The 17,664-nt window shown below is 47.9% G+C and overlaps 5 protein-coding genes and 1 non-coding gene across 6 annotated transcripts; 3 read left to right on the forward strand and 3 right to left on the reverse strand.

The window, feature by feature from the left end:
* Positions 1-43: 43 nt before the first annotated feature.
* Positions 44-1,299, forward strand: C8R40DRAFT_1145916 (uncharacterized protein; the record flags this gene model as incomplete). The annotated part of the gene is made up of 5 exons (XM_046229509.1): positions 44-81; positions 139-210; positions 265-420; positions 474-637; positions 691-1,299. Coding segments are annotated over exons 2-5 (960 nt in total), but the record flags the coding sequence as incomplete, so codon positions are not given.
* Positions 1,300-1,920: 621 nt separating this feature from the next.
* Positions 1,921-2,499, forward strand: C8R40DRAFT_1160332 (ankyrin repeat-containing domain protein; the record flags this gene model as incomplete). Its single annotated transcript, XM_046230004.1, has 1 exon — positions 1,921-2,499. One exon carries the CDS (start codon positions 1,921-1,923, stop codon positions 2,497-2,499), a length of 579 nt encoding a protein of 192 aa, XP_046087196.1.
* Positions 2,500-8,558: 6,059 nt separating this feature from the next.
* On the forward strand, positions 8,559-9,286 carry C8R40DRAFT_1100835 (uncharacterized protein). The gene has a single exon (XM_046227918.1). It carries the CDS (start codon positions 8,742-8,744, stop codon positions 8,955-8,957), a length of 216 nt encoding a protein of 71 aa, XP_046087197.1. The 5' UTR covers positions 8,559-8,741; the 3' UTR covers positions 8,958-9,286.
* Positions 9,287-9,656: 370 nt separating this feature from the next.
* C8R40DRAFT_151105 (uncharacterized protein) lies at positions 9,657-12,391 on the reverse strand. Its single transcript, XM_046234181.1, has 2 exons — positions 11,883-12,391; positions 9,657-11,819 (listed from the first exon to the last, which is right to left on the reverse strand). The coding sequence occupies exons 1-2, from the start codon at positions 12,240-12,242 to the stop codon at positions 9,843-9,845; spliced, it is 2,337 nt and encodes a 778-aa protein (XP_046087198.1). The 5' UTR covers positions 12,243-12,391; the 3' UTR covers positions 9,657-9,842.
* Positions 12,392-12,463: 72 nt separating this feature from the next.
* Positions 12,464-12,551, reverse strand: C8R40DRAFT_t110. The gene has a single exon. It is a non-coding gene; the product is annotated as a tRNA-Asp (tRNA).
* Positions 12,552-13,129: 578 nt separating this feature from the next.
* C8R40DRAFT_1169752 (argonaute-like protein) lies at positions 13,130-17,492 on the reverse strand (the record flags this gene model as incomplete). The annotated part of the gene is made up of 23 exons (XM_046231424.1): positions 13,130-13,347; positions 13,458-13,491; positions 13,554-13,622; positions 13,684-13,858; positions 13,990-14,059; positions 14,118-14,135; positions 14,230-14,362; positions 14,449-14,603; positions 14,655-14,746; positions 14,811-14,890; positions 14,955-14,970; positions 15,028-15,143; positions 15,199-15,272; positions 15,335-15,462; positions 15,521-15,546; positions 15,617-15,757; positions 15,812-15,967; positions 16,024-16,524; positions 16,575-16,638; positions 16,704-16,798; positions 16,856-17,013; positions 17,138-17,257; positions 17,336-17,492. The coding sequence occupies 23 exons, from the start codon at positions 17,490-17,492 to the stop codon at positions 13,130-13,132; spliced, it is 2,796 nt and encodes a 931-aa protein (XP_046087199.1).
* Between the last annotated feature and the right edge of the window lie 172 nt (positions 17,493-17,664).

Below are 17,664 nucleotides of genomic sequence, written 5' to 3' on the forward strand. Positions count from 1 at the left end.
CCATCAACAGTACTTGAAGAATGTCTCAGGCAAATTCCACAGACCAGATTGATGAAGAACAGAAAGCACCTGATTCCCTGGGTATAACTATTTCTTCACAGGTATCCATACTACTCAGACTAATATCCTTAATTGCAGAGGTAGAAGTTCTACCATCTCAATCTACTTTAAAAGGGAAAATGAAAGAGGATGTGAATGAAATTGGTGCAGGTGAAGAAATATTAGTTATTTTAGGTGCAAATAATCATAATGCCACCTCTCCAGCTCCAGCACCTGTGCAAAGCATAATCTTCTCTCCTCTTGAGCCTGAACATTCCAGGCCCTCAGATGATCCAATTCCCCCAAGTCAAGAAAACATCAAGAAGAAAGAGACATCCCCACCCCTCTTGGGGATGTCCTCTTATCAATCTCCATATACAGGTAACTTATTTGTAATACTTAGGGAAAGAGTTCATCAGCTGAAATTTGAACAGGAGGGAGGACATTTGATTATACCAAGAAATATGCTGATGAACCTCTGGGTGAGGAGTTGAAGGATAATTCCCGTGTCTTCCAGGTTTATCTGGATGAGGCAGAGAACTTCGATGATGATATGATGAGAGGATTCAGAGAAACAATTGATTCCTTGCTAGTATTTGTAAGCATTGCCATACCCATTGTTTGAGCTGCTCATTTATCAGACCTAAGTAGGCAGCACTTTTCTCTGGTGTTGTGACATCCTTTGTCATTGCAACCATATCTGCCCTTCAACCAGATTATTCTCAAATAACTGCAGTCCTGCTAGTGGAGCAGGTTCAAATCCTCAGAGCTGCAGGAAATACTACTGCCATCAATGCCATTCCTAAATCCTCTGTGGATTTACAGAATGCCTCAGTGGCTACTGATGATCTTTGGATCAATGGCCTATTCCTTGCTAGCTTGTCATTAGCCCTGGTCACTGCACTCTTGTCAGTCCTTGTCAAGCAGTGGCTTCAAGCATATAGCTCCATATTAGCTGGAAGTGCCCAGCAAAAAGCCTTGATCCGTCAATTCAGATATAATGGACTTGTAAAATGGAAGGTCCCAGAAATTGTGGGAATCCTTCCACTTATCCTGCATACATCACTGGCTCTATTTCTGATAGGATTGTCATTGTACATCTCAGAGCTCCACAGCTCTCTGTCCTGGATAGTTGTCACTGTGACAAGTCTTGCATTTGCATTCTATTTGGGAAGTCTCCTTATGCCTCAAGTATGGCTAGAGTGTCCTTACAGGATACCATTGCTTTTTGTGCCAGCAGGATATATAATCTACCTCTCTAAGGCTTTAATATGGCTATCCAAATGGATTATAGCCAGATTGCAAGATATTATTCAAACTTGCAGAGGAAAACAGCCTTCCTATGATCCCTGGACAAATTCTAAGAAGAAAAACAGTTTTCCAGCACTTTTGCAAGCCTCATTGAAGGATGTTGAACTTGTCCATTTGAAGAATGAGGACAGTCACAGGTCAATATTGGAAGACATCCTTGTTTGGCTTCTTTCTCTAGAGTCAAATCAATCCATTCAAGAAATCCTTGATCAACCCATTGTTAGATTTCTCCTATGCAATTGGCGCAGTGAATATTCTAAACTTGAAAATCATGCAGATAGAGCTGCCAGAGCCATATGGGCTACATTATCAAAGCTCCCAAAATCTGATTTACCAAAGCCAAACATTGAATTTCCATTTCATTCTCCTGCATTCCTTTCATCAAAAGTGGGAGATTCATTTATGAAGGGGACAACAGATCATTGGAACCATCTTGTGTCCAATAACAAATCAGAGATCATTTCAAAATATTTCAAGTGCTCCAAATCTAAATATCTCAAAGAATTGGGAATAACCAACAAGTGGAAAGATGATGCCCTACTCAAAGCAGCATCCAACAAAGATTTTGAAATGACCAAAGTTCTTGTGGAGAACGGTGCAGATGTCAATGCACAGGAAGATAAATATTGGGGGAATGCACTGCAGGCTGCAGCATGTGGGGGGAATCTGGATGTAATCAAGTTTGTTGTAGAGAACAATGCAGATGTCAATGCACAGGGAGGGCAATATGGAAATGCACTGCAGGCAGCAGCATTCCAGGGAAATCTGGATGTAATCAAGCTTCTTGTAGAGAACAATGCAGATGTCAATGCACAGGGAGGGAAATATGGAAATGTATTGCAGGCAGCAGCATTCCAGGGAAATCTGGATGCAGTCAAGTTTCTTGTAGAAAACAATGCAGAAGTCAATGCACAGGGAGGGTTGTTTGGGAATGCACTGCAGGCAGCGGCATGGAGGGGAGAACTAGATATTGTGAAATATCTAGTTGAACAATGTGCAGAAGTCAATGCACAGGGAGGATTGTTTGGAAATGCACTGCAGGCAGCAGCATGGAGGGGAAAACTGGAGATGGTCAAGTTTTTTGTAGTGAAGAATGTAGATGTCAATGCACAGGGAGAGCAATATGGGAATACACTGCAGGTGTCATAAAGTACGCAGCCCCTATCATTTTCCTTTTCTCACCGTCTCGACGCCTTTACTTGTACGATACATCATCCCATCACTGTCAAACCCCCATCGATTACTGATCCACCTGACCCATCTTCTCCTTCTACTGGCTTCCGCCACCTTCCTTGTTCCTAAACTGTACAGTATTACATCGTTGTTTCTCGCAGACCGGATTATGTATATATAGCCAACCCTCCACAGCCTGGTCCCTTATCTTGACCTCTCTGTCATTATCTGGGACCAGGTATGTGCTTACTTATTATTACCTATGACTACGATACTCAATATATCTCTGTCATTATCTGGGACCAGCCTGCCGCCGTTCTGCTTAGTTGCTCTGCCTTGTTGCCTTGTCCAGTTGCTCCGCCTCACCGTTCTGCTTAGTCGCTCCGCTTTCCCGCTCCGTTAGTCACTCTGCCTCTGCCGCTTTGTGACATTAGGTCAAGATCCATTACTGCACTGACAGCCTACCGATAAGGTTGTCCTTGCAGGGTCTATAGACACCACGTCTTCCCCAGTTCCGCCCGACTCTGAAACACCTGTTGACAGTATAGACTGCTCCGCACTCCCGCACGCACTTGACCCCAGAGACCAAGCTCACGCCCATAACAACGACGATACTTGGCGTGATTGCCAGTCTCAACCTTGCCCCAACGCCCTTTCGAACTCAATCCGAGAGCCACTCACTGTGAGCAATATAACCTTCCTGCCGATTCCCCAGCCCCGACTGCCTACTCCCATCATGTCGACTCCTATCCCGCCTGCCCCAAACACCTCTGCGGAGGATCTCATGGCTCAGCTCATCAGACAAGTAGCTAACCTTGCTACAGCTATGGAGGAACGCTCATCCTCTAAGTCAAGCATGAACAAACCCGAGGTTTTCAAGGGTAAAGATGGCGCTGAAGCCCGTCGCTTCATGGCTCAGTTCCAGAATTGGGCGTCAGAACAACCGGATCTCGCCAAAAGCCAAGTAAAACTCATCAAGTCCGCCTTGGGCTTCTTCACAGAAAGTGCCGGAGATTGGGCAACTCCCCATCTGCTACATTTCAATGCGGAAAATCCCCCTTTCGGAGGAAATTGGGAGGCGTTTCTGAAGGAATTTAGCCAACGGTTTGAACCAATGGACCCAGGTATGGAAGCCCGTAGCGAGATCAAGAATCTCAGGCAAAGTAAAGGACAGACAGTTGCGGAATTTGCTCAGAAGTTCAAGGATATCGGAGATCGGACTGAAATGTCTGATATTGACTTGCGGGAACGTTTCTTCACTGCATTACTCCCAGAGATCCGACAACACCTCATCACCGTAAACATTGCCCAAGGAATTGCTCCGACTCTGAAGGAGGCAATCAAACGGGCCATATCGGTGGATGTCTACTTGCACGATCCCACCATGACTGGCCGAAACTCTGGATACCCTCCCACGCATACCACTCATACTACCCCTGCTGACCCCCACGCTATGGACATTGATGCAACCCACACCAGTAATGGGAATACTAGGGAAGCATTCCTAGCTCGCATGCGAGGACGATGCTTCGGCTGCGGTGCCCAAGGTCATGTCAAGCAAAACTGCCCACACCGAGAAACCACCTGCCGCTACTGTGGACGTCGAGGACATCTGGAAGCAGTCTGCCAAGACAAATTCATGGGACTCGGACGAGACCGAGGCCGACGCCAGCAACCTCGACGCCAACAGATATCTGCTACGGGACCCGCGCCATTCTCCCTATTCCCAAACGAATCCGTCCAAATCGCGTCCTCGACCCCAACGTCTGCTCCTGCACCCGTAGCTGCTACTGCGAGCCCCCCTAACCAGGACTTTTCCAATCAGATTGGTCAAATAAGGGAATTACTTGATCGTGCTAACGCTATGTCCTCCTCGTCCTCTGGCTTTCAACAGGGTTTTTAAAGAGGGTACCCGCTTCGGCTGCACCGAGAGTACCCCGTAATCAGTTTGTTATGTTCGCTACTTCCTCGTATGACTCGCACCCATCATGTACAATATCGTCGATCCGGGAATTAAACTCTACTTCCCCACATTTCCGAATTCATGCGAGACTAAGAGGAAGGAATCACAGTAGAACAACTGCAGCCATGGTAGACTGTGGAGCTACCGCCCTGTTTTTAAACCAAGACTTTGTCACCCGGAACCATGTAAGATGTGCACCCCTCCATAAACCAATCGATGTTTTTAATATCGATGGAACACCTAACCGAGCTGGACGGATAACCCATTTTGCACGTCTAGCACTCACAGTGGATAATCAAGAGCGATGGATGGACTTTCTGATCACCAACCTAGGAGGTGAAGACATCATCCTTGGACTCCCCTGGCTACGGAAGGTAAATCCGGAGATTGATTGGGAGAAAGGACGACTTTCAGTAAAGCCTCCTCAAGTAACGATAGAAGAAGTCCCAGACGAGGAGATCTTGTACTCTCATCTAGCCGCCACTCACACAGAAACCCCGATCCTCGAACTCCCGGAACTGGAACCTCCCGCAGAAAACCCCCACGTTGAGGTGCCACTAGAAGCGACCCTTGAACCGAGTGAATCAGCAGCGGTGGAAGAACCACCAATACACCGAATTCGAGCCAATCATAAAACTCGCCGGGCATGGGTAAAAGCAGGAATTCTAGAGGAACAGACGGAGGAAGTCTGGTGCGCCGCAGGATTCACTTACTCCCAGCAGCTAGCAGAGGAAGCCAACCGAGACAAACCCGTTAAAACCTTCGAAGAAATGGTCCCTGAGCAGTATCGTGATTTCAAGAAGGTTTTCTCAGAATCCGCCTCTGAACGATTACCTGCCCACCAACCTTGGGACCATGCGATTGATCTCGTACCTGGAGCACCGGCAACCATGCGTACCAAGATTTATCCCATGTCCCTAAACGAGCAGGAGGAGTTGGATCGTTTCCTAGAAGAAAACCTACGGAAAGGCTATATCGTCCCCTCAAAATCACCAATCTCATCACCGGTCTTCTTCGTAAAGAAGAAGGATGGGAAACTCCGTTTCGTACAAGACTACCGGAAACTGAACGAGTACACTGTGAAGAACCAATACCCTCTCCCATTAGTTGCTGACATTATTAGCCGACTTCAGGGAGCCAGATACTTCACGAAGTTTGATGTCCGCTGGGGTTACAATAACATACGGATTAAGAAGGGGCATGAATGGAAAGGCGCGTTCGCAACAACCCGAGGCTTGTTCGAGCCTAAGGTCATGTTCTTTGGTCTCACAAATTCCCCTGCCACGTTCCAAGCACTTATGAATGCTATATTTGCTGATCTCATTGCAGCCGGCAAGGTGGCAGTCTACCTAGATGACATCCTTATCTTCAGTAACGATCTCGAGGAACACCGACAAATGGTACGGGAAGTATTAACCCGGTTAGAAAAGCACGACCTCTACCTACGACCCGAAAAATGCGAATTTGAACAACAACAGATTGAATACCTCGGACTCATCATCTCAGAAGGGGAGGTGAGAATGGATCCGGTAAAAGTAGCGGCTGTTCGTGACTGGCCAGTCCCTACTAACCTTCGGGAACTACGAGGGTTCTTGGGATTTGCAAACTTCTACCGACGCTTTATCCGGAATTTTGCCAAAATAGCACGACCTCTGAACGACCTGACAAAGAAAGACACCAGCTTTACCTGGACCGACACTCGACAGAAAGCATTTGATACCCTTCGAGAAGCCTTCATCTCCGCACCGATCCTTGCTCTATGGACACCAGACAGGCCTACTCGAATCGAGGTAGACGCATCAGGCTTTGCCATGGGAGGCGCCCTTATGCAGAAGCAAGACGATGGCCAATGGCATCCGGTAGCCTTCAGATCGGCATCCATGCAGCCAGCGGAACGGAACTACGAAATCTACGATCGAGAAATGCTTGCTATCATTGAAGCACTGAAGGATTGGAGGAACTTTCTAGAAGGACTCCCTCAACCATTCGACATCATTACGGACCATTCGAACCTCGAATTCTGGCGCACTGCACAAGACCTCACCCGCCGACAAGCCCGATGGGCCCTCTATCTGTCACGGTTTGACTTTCATATGATCCACCGCCCTGGCAGAGTAAACACCCAAGCTGATGCTCTCTCCCGCATGGCAGTTCATCATGTATCGGACAGCAATGATAACCGACAACAGACAGTCCTTAAACCTGGCCACTTCGTAAAAATTGCAGCTTCGATCCTACAGAACCCCTTAGAGGATCGTATCCGGAAAGCCTCAGAACGGGAAGCACAGGTATTGGAGGGTCTCAAAACAGTCAAAGAGCACGGACTACAGCGCTTGGCCAATGGGATAGCCGAATGGGAAGAAGACAATGGGTTGGTCTACTACCGAGGTCAAGTATATGTACCAGCAAACGACGACCTACGCACTGAGGTACTCCGTCAATGCCACGACCATCCAACTGCAGGACACCCCGGACTACACGGGACGCTCGACTTGGTCAGTACCCATTTCTGGTGGCCTACGTTGCGCTCTTTTGTGGAAAAATACGTTGAGGGATGCGAGGTTTGTGCCCGTAAGAAGATCCAGCGACACCCACGGGCCGTAACTCAACCATTAGATGTACCATCCGGTCTATGGGAAGAGGTAGGGGTTGACCTGATAACACAGCTACCTAACTCCCAAGGCTACGATGCTGTCTTGGTTTGCACAGACCTGTATGGAAAACAAATTCACGCTATTCCTTGCACCAGCTCCATCACAGCCGAAGGCGTTGCCGATATTTACTACCGAGAGATCTTCCGTCTCCATGGTCTTCCTCTTCACTTTAAATCCGACCGCGGACCCCAGTTTGCAGCTAAACTCATGCGATCCCTTCTCGCTAGGCTAGGAATTAAATCAGATCTAACCTCCGGATACCGTCCTCAGTCTAATGGCCAAACCGAACGAGCAAATCAGGAAGTAGAGAAATACATCCGTCTCTATGTAGGACGACGACAAGACGACTGGGCAGAGCACCTTCCCATGGCGGAGTTTGTGATTAACTCACGGACTCATTCTGCGCTAGGCATGTCCCCGTTCGAGCTAACCTACGGCTATCTTCCCCTGTTCAATATCCCAGTGGGCCAACGCAGCGGTATTCCAGCTGTGGATGACCGTATACGGATTCTCCGAGAAGTGCGACAAGATGCCGGAGCTGCCTTACACCTAGGAAAGAAACAACAGAAGGAGGGATACGAACGCGGGAAGCGGAAAGCTCATCAATTTAAAGTTGGAGACCTAGTCTGGCTCAGTGCAGAGGACATTAACCTTCAGCTTTCCAGTGAAAAGTTAGGAGATCGACAGCTTGGCCCTTATCGCATTCTGGAGAAAATTGGCCCTTTAGACTACCGCCTTGACCTTCCCCTATCCTTAGATCGCCTCCATCCCGTCTTCCATGTTGATAAACTATACCCCTGGAAAGGTAACTCCATTAATGGCGAAATACCAACACCACCAGAGCCGGTATACTTAGAGGATGAAGACGAACCGGAATACGAAGTAGAGGAGATCTTAGACAGCCGGGTTCGATGGAAGAAGTTGGAATATTTGGTTAAGTGGAAAGGTTACGACGCAGGGCACAACTCTTGGGAACCCGCAGCCAACCTCAGTCGAGCACCAAAAATTGTTCGGGCCTTTCATAAAAAACACCCAACAGCGGCAAAGCCTTGACCATCGAGGGCAATGGTCATAAGGAGGGGGGTAATGTCATAAAGTACGCAGCCCCTATCATTTTCCTTTTCTCACCGTCTCGACGCCTTTACTTGTACGATACATCATCCCATCACTGTCAAACCCCCATCGATTACTGATCCATCGATTACTGATCCACCTGACCCATCTTCTCCTTCTACTGGCTTCCGCCACCTTCCTTGTTCCTAAACTGTACAGTATTACATCGTTGTTTCTCGCAGACCGGATTATGTATATATAGCCAACCCTCCACAGCCTGGTCCCTTATCTTGACCTCTCTGTCATTATCTGGGACCAGGTATGTGCTTACTTATTATTACCTATGACTACGATACTCAATATATCTCTGTCATTATCTGGGACCAGCCTGCCGCCGTTCTGCTTAGTTGCTCTGCCTTGTTGCCTTGTCCAGTTGCTCCGCCTCACCGTTCTGCTTAGTCTCTCCGCTTTCCCGCTCCGTTAGTCACTCCGCCTCTGCCGCTTTGTGACAGCAGGCAGCAGCAGCAGGATATAAGGATAGTCCGGACATGATCAAGTTTCTTGTAGAGCACAATGCACAGGGAGGATGTTATGGGAATACATTGCAGGCAGCAGCATACTGGGGAAAACTGGATATTGTGAAATATTTAGTTGAACATGGTGCTGATGTTATGGCCCAGGGAATTCATGGAACTGCATTGCAAGCAGCAGAATGTGGGACATATGATGAGATTGCCAAGTTCTTAGAACGTTGTACCACCTAGGCCTCGATAATGAATACACTGGCACAGGCTTGAAGAGGTCCCACTCTGTAGAATGAAGCTGAGACAAGATCAAAGCCCTGGATGGACTCATTAGTTTAAATAAATAGTACACATATTGGCCTTAATAATACTATGTATGTTCCATCCTCCTTCCCTTTATCTCTAAATATTCTCTACATACATTTCTCTATCTTCTCATCTTCCTTATACATACATAATCACCTTTCTAGCCACAAGTCCTAGTCATATCTCCCAATTTGCTTATGGTTGTCCAATACTTTTTTTTTGATCATTCTGTTTACCTATACATAGATACTTGTGACTCAAATACACAATTTTTTTGCTACAACTGTTATGTATGAACTGCAAGAACCATTTACACACTATATAGTTAAGTCAACAACACAATGTCTCTCAATAAATATCTTGAACTTAAGTAACCTCAATAAGTGATACCCATACCCATAGACACTCATCCTCAAGTCCCTGGTAGTATATTGGTTTAATTCACATGCATGTTATATGTTGATCCAATTTATGATCTAGTTGCAAAAATTTCGTAGAGCTCCCAGCCAGGGAGTTAAATGTCTAAAGCCTTAAACTACCTATGTGTTTAATGTTTTATCTCTTTCCATTTATCCAATATTCCATTGTACATACATACATACTTTAGGAGCTTCTTATTCATTCATTCAATGGTTAGAATTTATTTATTTATTCATTCAGTTGTCCTTTATTCTGCTATGATTATACTCTAATTACTGGATGTCAATCAAAACCCATATGCATTATAAACGGACATGAATTTGTCTCCAGTGAAGGAAAGAAACAAAAAAAAACAGCAAACACCCCTTCCTCCTCCTCCTCCTCTTATCCCTCCCCACCTTACCGCGTCTCAACATAATTTGCCGGAAACAACCCAACCTCTGTCCCACCTTCCACTCTTCCACTCCACCACTCATCACTAACAGCCTCAATACCCACAATCACATCCCCCTCCTTGAACGTCAACTCGTTGTCCTCCGCAGCCTCGTAGTCGTAGAGGGCAATGGCTGTGTAGCCATCGGTTTCAGCTTCAGCTTCAGGTTCATGTGAGGTGGGAGCAGGAGTCGGAGATGGGGAACGAGGTGGTGGAATTGGTGCAGGCGGAGCTGCTGGTGCTACAGGTGGAGGCGGAGGTGGTGGAGGTGGAGGTGGTGGTGGAGGTGGAGGAGGAGCACCTCCCCCCTCCTCCGGTTCCACACTCTCCACAACCTCCACATAATTAGCCGGGAACATTCCTTCCCTCTTCCCATCCTCCCCAACAACAAACCCACTCCACCATCCTTCATCGAGTTCCTCTATACCCTGCACCATCTCCCCTTCGTTCAGAGACAACTCGTTGTCCTCGGTGGCTTCGTAGGAGTAGAGAACAGCAGCGCAGATGCCGTGGCCGTGGATGGGGGTGGGATGAGTTTGTGTTTGGGGTTCGGTGTCCTCGGGAGTGTATTCAGGTTCAGGTTCGGGTTCTGGTTCTGGAACATGTGGTACAACAGACGCCATCAGAGGAGGTGGTGGTGGTGGCGGCGGCGGCGGTGGAGGTGGACCACCCGATACAACTGGTGGAGGTGGAGGTGGCGGAGGTGGTGGGGGTGGTGGTGGACCTCCCGAGGCAGCTGGTAAAACTGGCGGAGGCGGAGGTGGTGGAGGTGGAGGTCCTCCCGAAGCAGGTGGCTGCGCTGGACGCGCAGTGACAGGCACTGCAGGTGGCCCTGGTGCAGGCGGGGGTGGTACCGACCTCGACACAGGAGCAGGAGGGGCCTCCCATGTCTCCTCCTCCTCCTCCTCCTCCTCCTCCTCGTCTTGAGCTAAAACAGGCGGCGGTTGTCTTATTGCAGAGGCACCCCCTCCACCGAGTTTCATCGCGCCGAATGTGCGTGGGACATTTGACACAGCCGCAGACGCTGGTGAAGATGTCGGAGCAGGACTAATTGGAGCACGTGTAGCAGCAGGTATAGGGCGAGTGAAAGACGAAACAGCAGCTGCAGGTCGAGATGCTGCAGCTAGTGCCGGTGGCGGAGGAGGTGTATCCTCTTCAGCCTGCTGCTGCTCTTTCTTCGCCATCGCCTGACGTTGTGACCAGGTTAACTTACCTGCCCCACCTCCACCTCCACCAGTTGCTCTCGCAGGCGTCGTCGTCGATTCCTGCCCCGCCGCCGCCATCCTCTCGAAAGGATTCCTAAGTTTTCCTGGTTTCGGTAACGATACCGGTGTATACGCCGTTCCCACTGGTGCGATTAGGTCATCTTGGGATGTGGGTTTTGTTGGGACCGTGGAAGAAATAGAAGAAGGTGGTGGAACGGAAGAAATAGAAGAAGGTGGAGGGGAAGGACGACTAGTTGGTGCTGCTGCACCACCACCGAGTGACATTGACCCGAATCCACTTCTCGTGGTCGTGGTAGTCGTCGTTGTAGGACGCGATGTAGCTGGCAAGGGCGGCGGCGGCTGTCCCCGTTGTTGTTGTACTTGTTCTTCAGGCCACGCATCCTCCGGCGCACTCTGCCTTGCTGAACCATACAACGACCCCGCCGTCTGCGTCTGCTGTGGCACAGGTCTCTTCGTCGTCGGCAACGCTGGAGGCTGTTGATTCCTCAACGCTGGAGGCTGTTGATTCCTCAACGCCGCCATATCTACTTTTCCAACAGGTTTATACCCTGATCCGACATTCGGTGCGATTTTTGGGATCTGTTGTGGTTTTTGTTGTACCGCCGGAGCAGCAGAACCAGATGAAGAAGAAAAAGAATGGGTATTTTGTTGATAGGAATACTTTGCTCCAGAAGCCGCTTCTACGCGTTTCATTATCGCTGAAGGCGTTACATCCGTCTACAATCCTAGTCAGCACACACACATTCCAATCATCAAAGCCCATAAACATAGCACACCCACCTCATTCCTCGCCTGCACAACAACATGCGCTCCCCTCAAAAACTCCCCCATCACCGCACTATGACTCGCGAACAGCCCCTTCTTGCTCTCCGGTACCCCCTCCCCGCACCAATTGATCAGCACAAATTTCGGTAATCCATTCCCCGCTGTATCAATGACTCGGGCAAATCCCCATTGAACACGGCCATCGTAAAATTCGTCGCAGAGTTCCTCCAAGCCACCGGAGCCGCTGGATTGGAGTTTGATGTCGTTCCCGAAGGCGTAGGTATAGAGAGCCCAGTCGAGTGTAGAGGAACCTGAGAGAACGGAGAGGTAGGGTGCTTTTAGCGTTGGGTTGGAAAGGTTTAGTGTTAGAGACATGGTCGTTGGTCAGAAAGTATCGATGTTTATGTAAGCCACCCAAAAATAATAGAGATTAAATTTAGATTAACTTGCTTTTTCACAACGATATACAATCGTAAAAAGCAACCCGCTCAAACGTTCGACGTACATTGAACAGTTCCCCAGCCGATGAATCCGTAAATTCCGAATATTTGAAAGAGAAAGAAGAAAAAAAAATTCAACTCAGTCCAACACTTCCACTCCCTGGCTGGGAGTCGAACCCAGCTTTCGCGCGTCCAATTTCTAGTGATGACAGGCGCGTGTACTAAACCGATATACTACCAGGGATATATTATATCCGAGAAGCTTCTCCTGGATAATCGGTCAACGGTCAGCTCAAAAGTAGTCAGTTATGCTCATTGTACAAAATTCAGACAAATTTTCATCTACAGTAGTAGCTAAGCAAAAAAGCAGCAGGCGATATCGATCAAGAAGCAGCGTGTAGTCATCGACAACATTGACAACGAAAAACAAAAACAAACCAAAAAGCAGAAGCAAAAACAGATATATTCGTAAAATCGTAGTCATTACGTCGTAGGAGAGTCGAGAGTGAATCAGAAAACGATGGACAGCGGACAGCAGACAGTGAGCAGTGGAAAGCAAACGACAAACGGCAGCAAGATGTTAACCAATAGACGTGCAGCTCAGCTTATCGACGAGGATACGAGTCAGTCCATAGCAAGCAATTGAGCGGCATCACGAAGTCGATCATAACAAGCAAGGTGCAGGGTGCAAGAAAAGAAAAGGCATATGGGTAAATGAATCCAAAAAAAAAGAATCGTCGTCGTACTCGTACTCGTGTAGTGCCGAAACACAGAATGCATCTAACACCATTCACTGTACAAATATCAATGATCAGCACAACGTCAAGTCCCAGAGGGCAAATAGAAGTAAAGGTTGAAACGGAAACCAAACAACCCACTCACCATAAAATACATCTTTGTCTTATGCAACCCATGCAACGGCTTGAACCCATCAATGAAGGATTGCAGATTCTCTGTCGCGACCGTGCTCGCTGCGTCGGACAAATCCACACCACTCGGGTCGTAGTGGATTTTCGCTCGGGAGCAGACGATGTCGGCATCTGGGGGAGGGTGAGTGTGAGTATGTGTGGCAAGGAGTGGGAGGGAGGTGTGAAGGTGTTAGGGAGAGGGTAAGGGTAAGGGTTGAGTAGAGAGGGAGAGAGGGACGTACAATACACCGGAGCAGGGATGGACACGGATCGGGTCTATTATCATACCCCCAGGAAAGAGTGTGAGCGCCAGCTAACAAGACCACAAACAGACATACCGAACGCGCATATATGTAACACAGGAGATACGCAACACTTTGTAGTGCATCCGGTGTGAAGTTGTTATCCTAAATCACCAAACAACCGGAATGAGATATGTATGTAAAGCCACTATATATATCAACTCACATCATACAAAACCGAATAATGCGCAGACCGCGAGGTGCCTAAGAGACCCCCATGACTCTGGAGGTAGAAATCAAACTCCAGGGGGTGCGTGATTCCTGTGTCGACCACGGTTCCCGCAAGACAGTTCCCGCTCTTGTCGGCTTCACCACGGGCATTGGGGTCTCGAGGGAAGAAGCTACGTACACAGAGGATAGAAGGGAATGGAATGGATTAGCCTGGTGTTCGGGGAGCAAAGAAAAGAAAGAAATAAAGGGGAAAAAGGAGAGGGGGAGAAGAGGTACCAAGATTCATTGGCTTTGAACGTACCGATAGTGGTGCCGTTTACCAACAATGATGAACGTGATCTTGGGTGCAATTCCCAGTTCTTGACAGACCTCTGATGTAGGCAAAGTCAGGAACAGTAAATTTCGAAACAGTAGAACAAAACAACGCACTCTTGAGAACGGCCACCTCTGTAGAAAAAAAACGAAAAGGAAAAGGTATCGTCAGTAATCAAGCGAAAAATTCGACATCCATCTCCCAAGAGACCAGACCAATCAATCTTACCTTGCTCCATAACCTGCCCAAACTGCCCTTCCGAAACGCCATCCCTGAAGAAAAGCAGTCGTTTCGGTTTGCAGAATTGCGGGAGCTTTTTCTCCACATTGAGCTGGTAGCTTGTAAAGCTTGCGAGAATGTCCTGCCAGGTTTGTGAAAAGAACGAACGAATTAGTACGTGGAGTTAAGGAATCATCGAGGAGGAGGAAAGTAATGGGCTGGGCTTACCTTTGCCATTGTATGCAAGTCAGCAATGATCTCCTGCCGGGAGGTTTGTGCATGGGTCCTGGGGATATATTTAACGCCTAGACTGTCTACACTCCCAACGACTGCACTGAAGGAGGGTGCATCGGAGCCTGGAGCAGGGTGCATCACGTCCGCACCTATGGGGCCAATCAGTCACCTAGGACGCAGGCACAGAACGCAAAGCATACCCATGATGATGGTTGGATTCTGCAGATCGCTTAGATGCGCAGAAGCTGCGGCATCTGGTACGACGTTGATTCCACCGAGTTTAGCATTAAGCCTGAAGAGGAGACGAAAAACACAGATTGTAACAGGTACATGAAATGTTAAGTATAAGAACTCACTTGAGACAAACATTCGCCCAGTATTGAAGTTTGGCCCGGTTACATTTTGATGCTTTCAGGCATTGGGTGACCACACCTTGCTATTATGATATATTGGACAGTCAGAGGAGAAGAGAAGGGGCTGGTGAGAATTATCGTTCGTACCGTAACATCGCCAAAGCTGGGGGACACGCATGGGTCAATCATAAGATGACTACAGGGATGAGGTATAACGCACTGCTTCACTGCACGGTAGATGTCGTTTCCCCCGTCAGGGAGAATGACGAGTAACATGTCAGGTCCTTTCCCAACATTGTTCTTCTTCACACATTTCATACCAGCAGCCTTCAAGACCTAGATGCAGAGAATGAGCAAACCACCAAATGAGGGGATGGATTTCGAAACAAACAGTAGCAACTTGTTGAATGCCGCCTTGCCCCGACGCATATTCAATTACCGGATCACGTTCTATGACATTAATACCTGAAATGATTCCCGATTACTATAAATACAAGGAATAACGATCGAACCATCGAAAGACTCACCGACACTCAAACATCCTTCAATGAAAGATCGAACCACGGATAAGGCAGTATCTTGACGAGTTCGAGTATCGAAAACTACCATCGCCCATCTATTGATAGACTCTGGTTTATATAGCTTCTTGTCGATCCTGTAAGACAACGCCTATGAAAAACTGGTTTTTCTGCAACATGCAGGGATGAGCTTACATATTCCATGCTCCGTCACGGGGTTTCTGCATGACAAAGAAGGAAGCAAAGACTATCAACACTGAGACCAGACTCAAAAGAGATGCCATAACTCACCGAAACCTTGTCTTTACTTCCTTGACCGTATAGAAGCTGTGGCGAAGGCAATTGCCGAGCTTCTATGGTCATAGGGAATGTTTGTTCATTGATGGACAAGCCGAAACTACGGACATATTCAGATTGACCATAGGCGAGTACCTGGAAGGAGGAGATGAGTAGATATACATAAAGCATGAAGCAGCAAAAGCTAACCCGGAACCCATTCCTAATACTCTGCAGTCTATCTTCTGGCCTTTTCGTAGAAAACTCCACCATCTCTCGGGTGACTTCGGGGGGTATCTGCATGCGGGCAAGTTGCCCCGGCACGATGGTGCAACGTTCGAATGGTAACACTGCTCCTTTGGCAGTCTGGGACACGATAACCGTGAGCTACAGGATACAGGATGGAATTCCCACACACTTACCTTGGCACAAATAATATTGGGATATTGGAGCGGTCGGCCAGATAGTTGTCGAAAGTAAGCAGCAACATTTGTCGAAGTACCATCCCTCTGTTGGAAGATGATACGGCTAGCACCTTCCCTTGTCAAAGAACTTATTGTGACTATGTGCGGAGGGGAGCCAGCAGCAGCTGGCCGGACAGAAACGCGAACATTCTTCAAATACCGTTCTAAGTCCCTGAAGACGCTATTAGGTAGTCCCCGTTCCATGGATAATGCGTTTGGATCACGGTTGCCCACTACTTCGAGCGCGATATCTATCACTGATCCATCCTTGTAGAACATCCCCGTCGAAAGATCTATATTTAAGAGCAGTCGTCCGATTGCAGGCCTGAGCGATTGAAAGTATCCTCGGCGTAATTGAAAACCATGTCCAACATTCTTAATCTCTGTGTCCGTAAAGAATGATTTTGAATTGTACGGGTGAGTTTGCATGGGTAGCATGCGAATAACAATGTTCAAAGCCTGAATACATGCATTAGTGAGGAGAAGCAGACAGAATCACCGCAACGCACCCCTAGAGTTGCTTGATCAGCCTCACTAAACGACTGTTGTCCATCGATAAAACGCTGGAAGCCTCTGAGGAAAAGGCGATGTTAGTTGTCATAACTTGGAACGAGAAATTTTACGGGAACGCGACTTACTCTGGGTTAAGGACCGCAACCTTTTTGAGCCGTATCTTGAATACACGAGGGGGTCTGTCTCGAGGCTGAGAGTTACCATTCATGGCAACATTATACTTCATATACAAGGTGTCAGAAATCAATGGAAGTCCGAGTTCATGTGGTTCACTTACATCGCGAGAATCGGGACCTCCAAAATCAATCGAATGCGTCATATACAAGTTCTTCTTGCCATCGTATGCTCCAGGAGGGTGAAATTCTGGCTGGAGTTGCAGCTGTTTGATCAGCTGATGAGCAACGCGAGGTGGCATGGTTTTTTCGGTGACGATGGCTTCAAAATCATGTACATGAGCATAATTGTACGGCAAACAGTTCATCGGGACACTCACCGACTAAGATCATTAGACAAAAATTTCGTCAGCTCATCAAACTCCATGAAGAACGTAATAACGCACCGTCGTAATGATAGATCAGTCCCTCAGGGACCATGGCCTCACAAGCATTTGTAAATACCTGGATTCTTCGGCCAGTGGTCCCGAATCCCTTGCGTTGTACACCGACTGTTTTGACAAGAGCTTAACATAGAAATAACAGGAGATGCCATTAATTGTTTCACAGAATTCTTAAAGAAAAGATACGGTATGTAACAATACCTGAAGGAAGCCCAGAGGGCTGGCCGCCTCCACCAGTCATCTGGGCCCCACGTCCAACAATTTGAGGCGGGCCTGCTCGAGGAGGACGGCCGCCACCGCGATTACCTCCCCTGCCTCCTCGGGCAGGCCCGCTTTGTTGACTTGGACGCGGAGGCATTGCGAATAAGGTGTTAAGATGATTAGGATAAAAAGTCGCGTGTGGGAGTGAGGAAAGGCGATTCCCTGTGTAACATGCTTTCCTCTCATCCGATTTATAGCGATACAGCTTTGTATTAAAATGCTTACGGAAGAAAACGTGTAACATCGGCGAGTTTTGCCGCTCTTCTTTT

This window comes from Lentinula edodes (assembly GCF_021015755.1).
Source record: "Lentinula edodes strain Le(Bin) 0899 ss11 chromosome Unknown C8R40scaffold_14, whole genome shotgun sequence".
Taxonomy (NCBI): domain Eukaryota; kingdom Fungi; phylum Basidiomycota; class Agaricomycetes; order Agaricales; family Omphalotaceae; genus Lentinula; species Lentinula edodes.

What these genes read in the sequence shown, in the direction of transcription:
- C8R40DRAFT_1100835 (XM_046227918.1), top strand. Translation starts at nt 8,742, where the DNA reads ATGATCAAGTTTCTTGTAGAGCACAATGCACAGGGAGGATGTTATGGG.
- C8R40DRAFT_151105 (XM_046234181.1), bottom strand. Translation starts at nt 12,242, where the DNA reads ATGTCTCTAACACTAAACCTTTCCAACCCAACGCTAAAAGCACCCTAC. An exon ending in TTGTGCAGGCGAGGAATGAG is followed by an intron (nt 11,820 to 11,882) that starts GTGGGTGTGCTA and finishes CTAGGATTGTAG; the next exon opens with ACGGATGTAACGCCTTCAGC.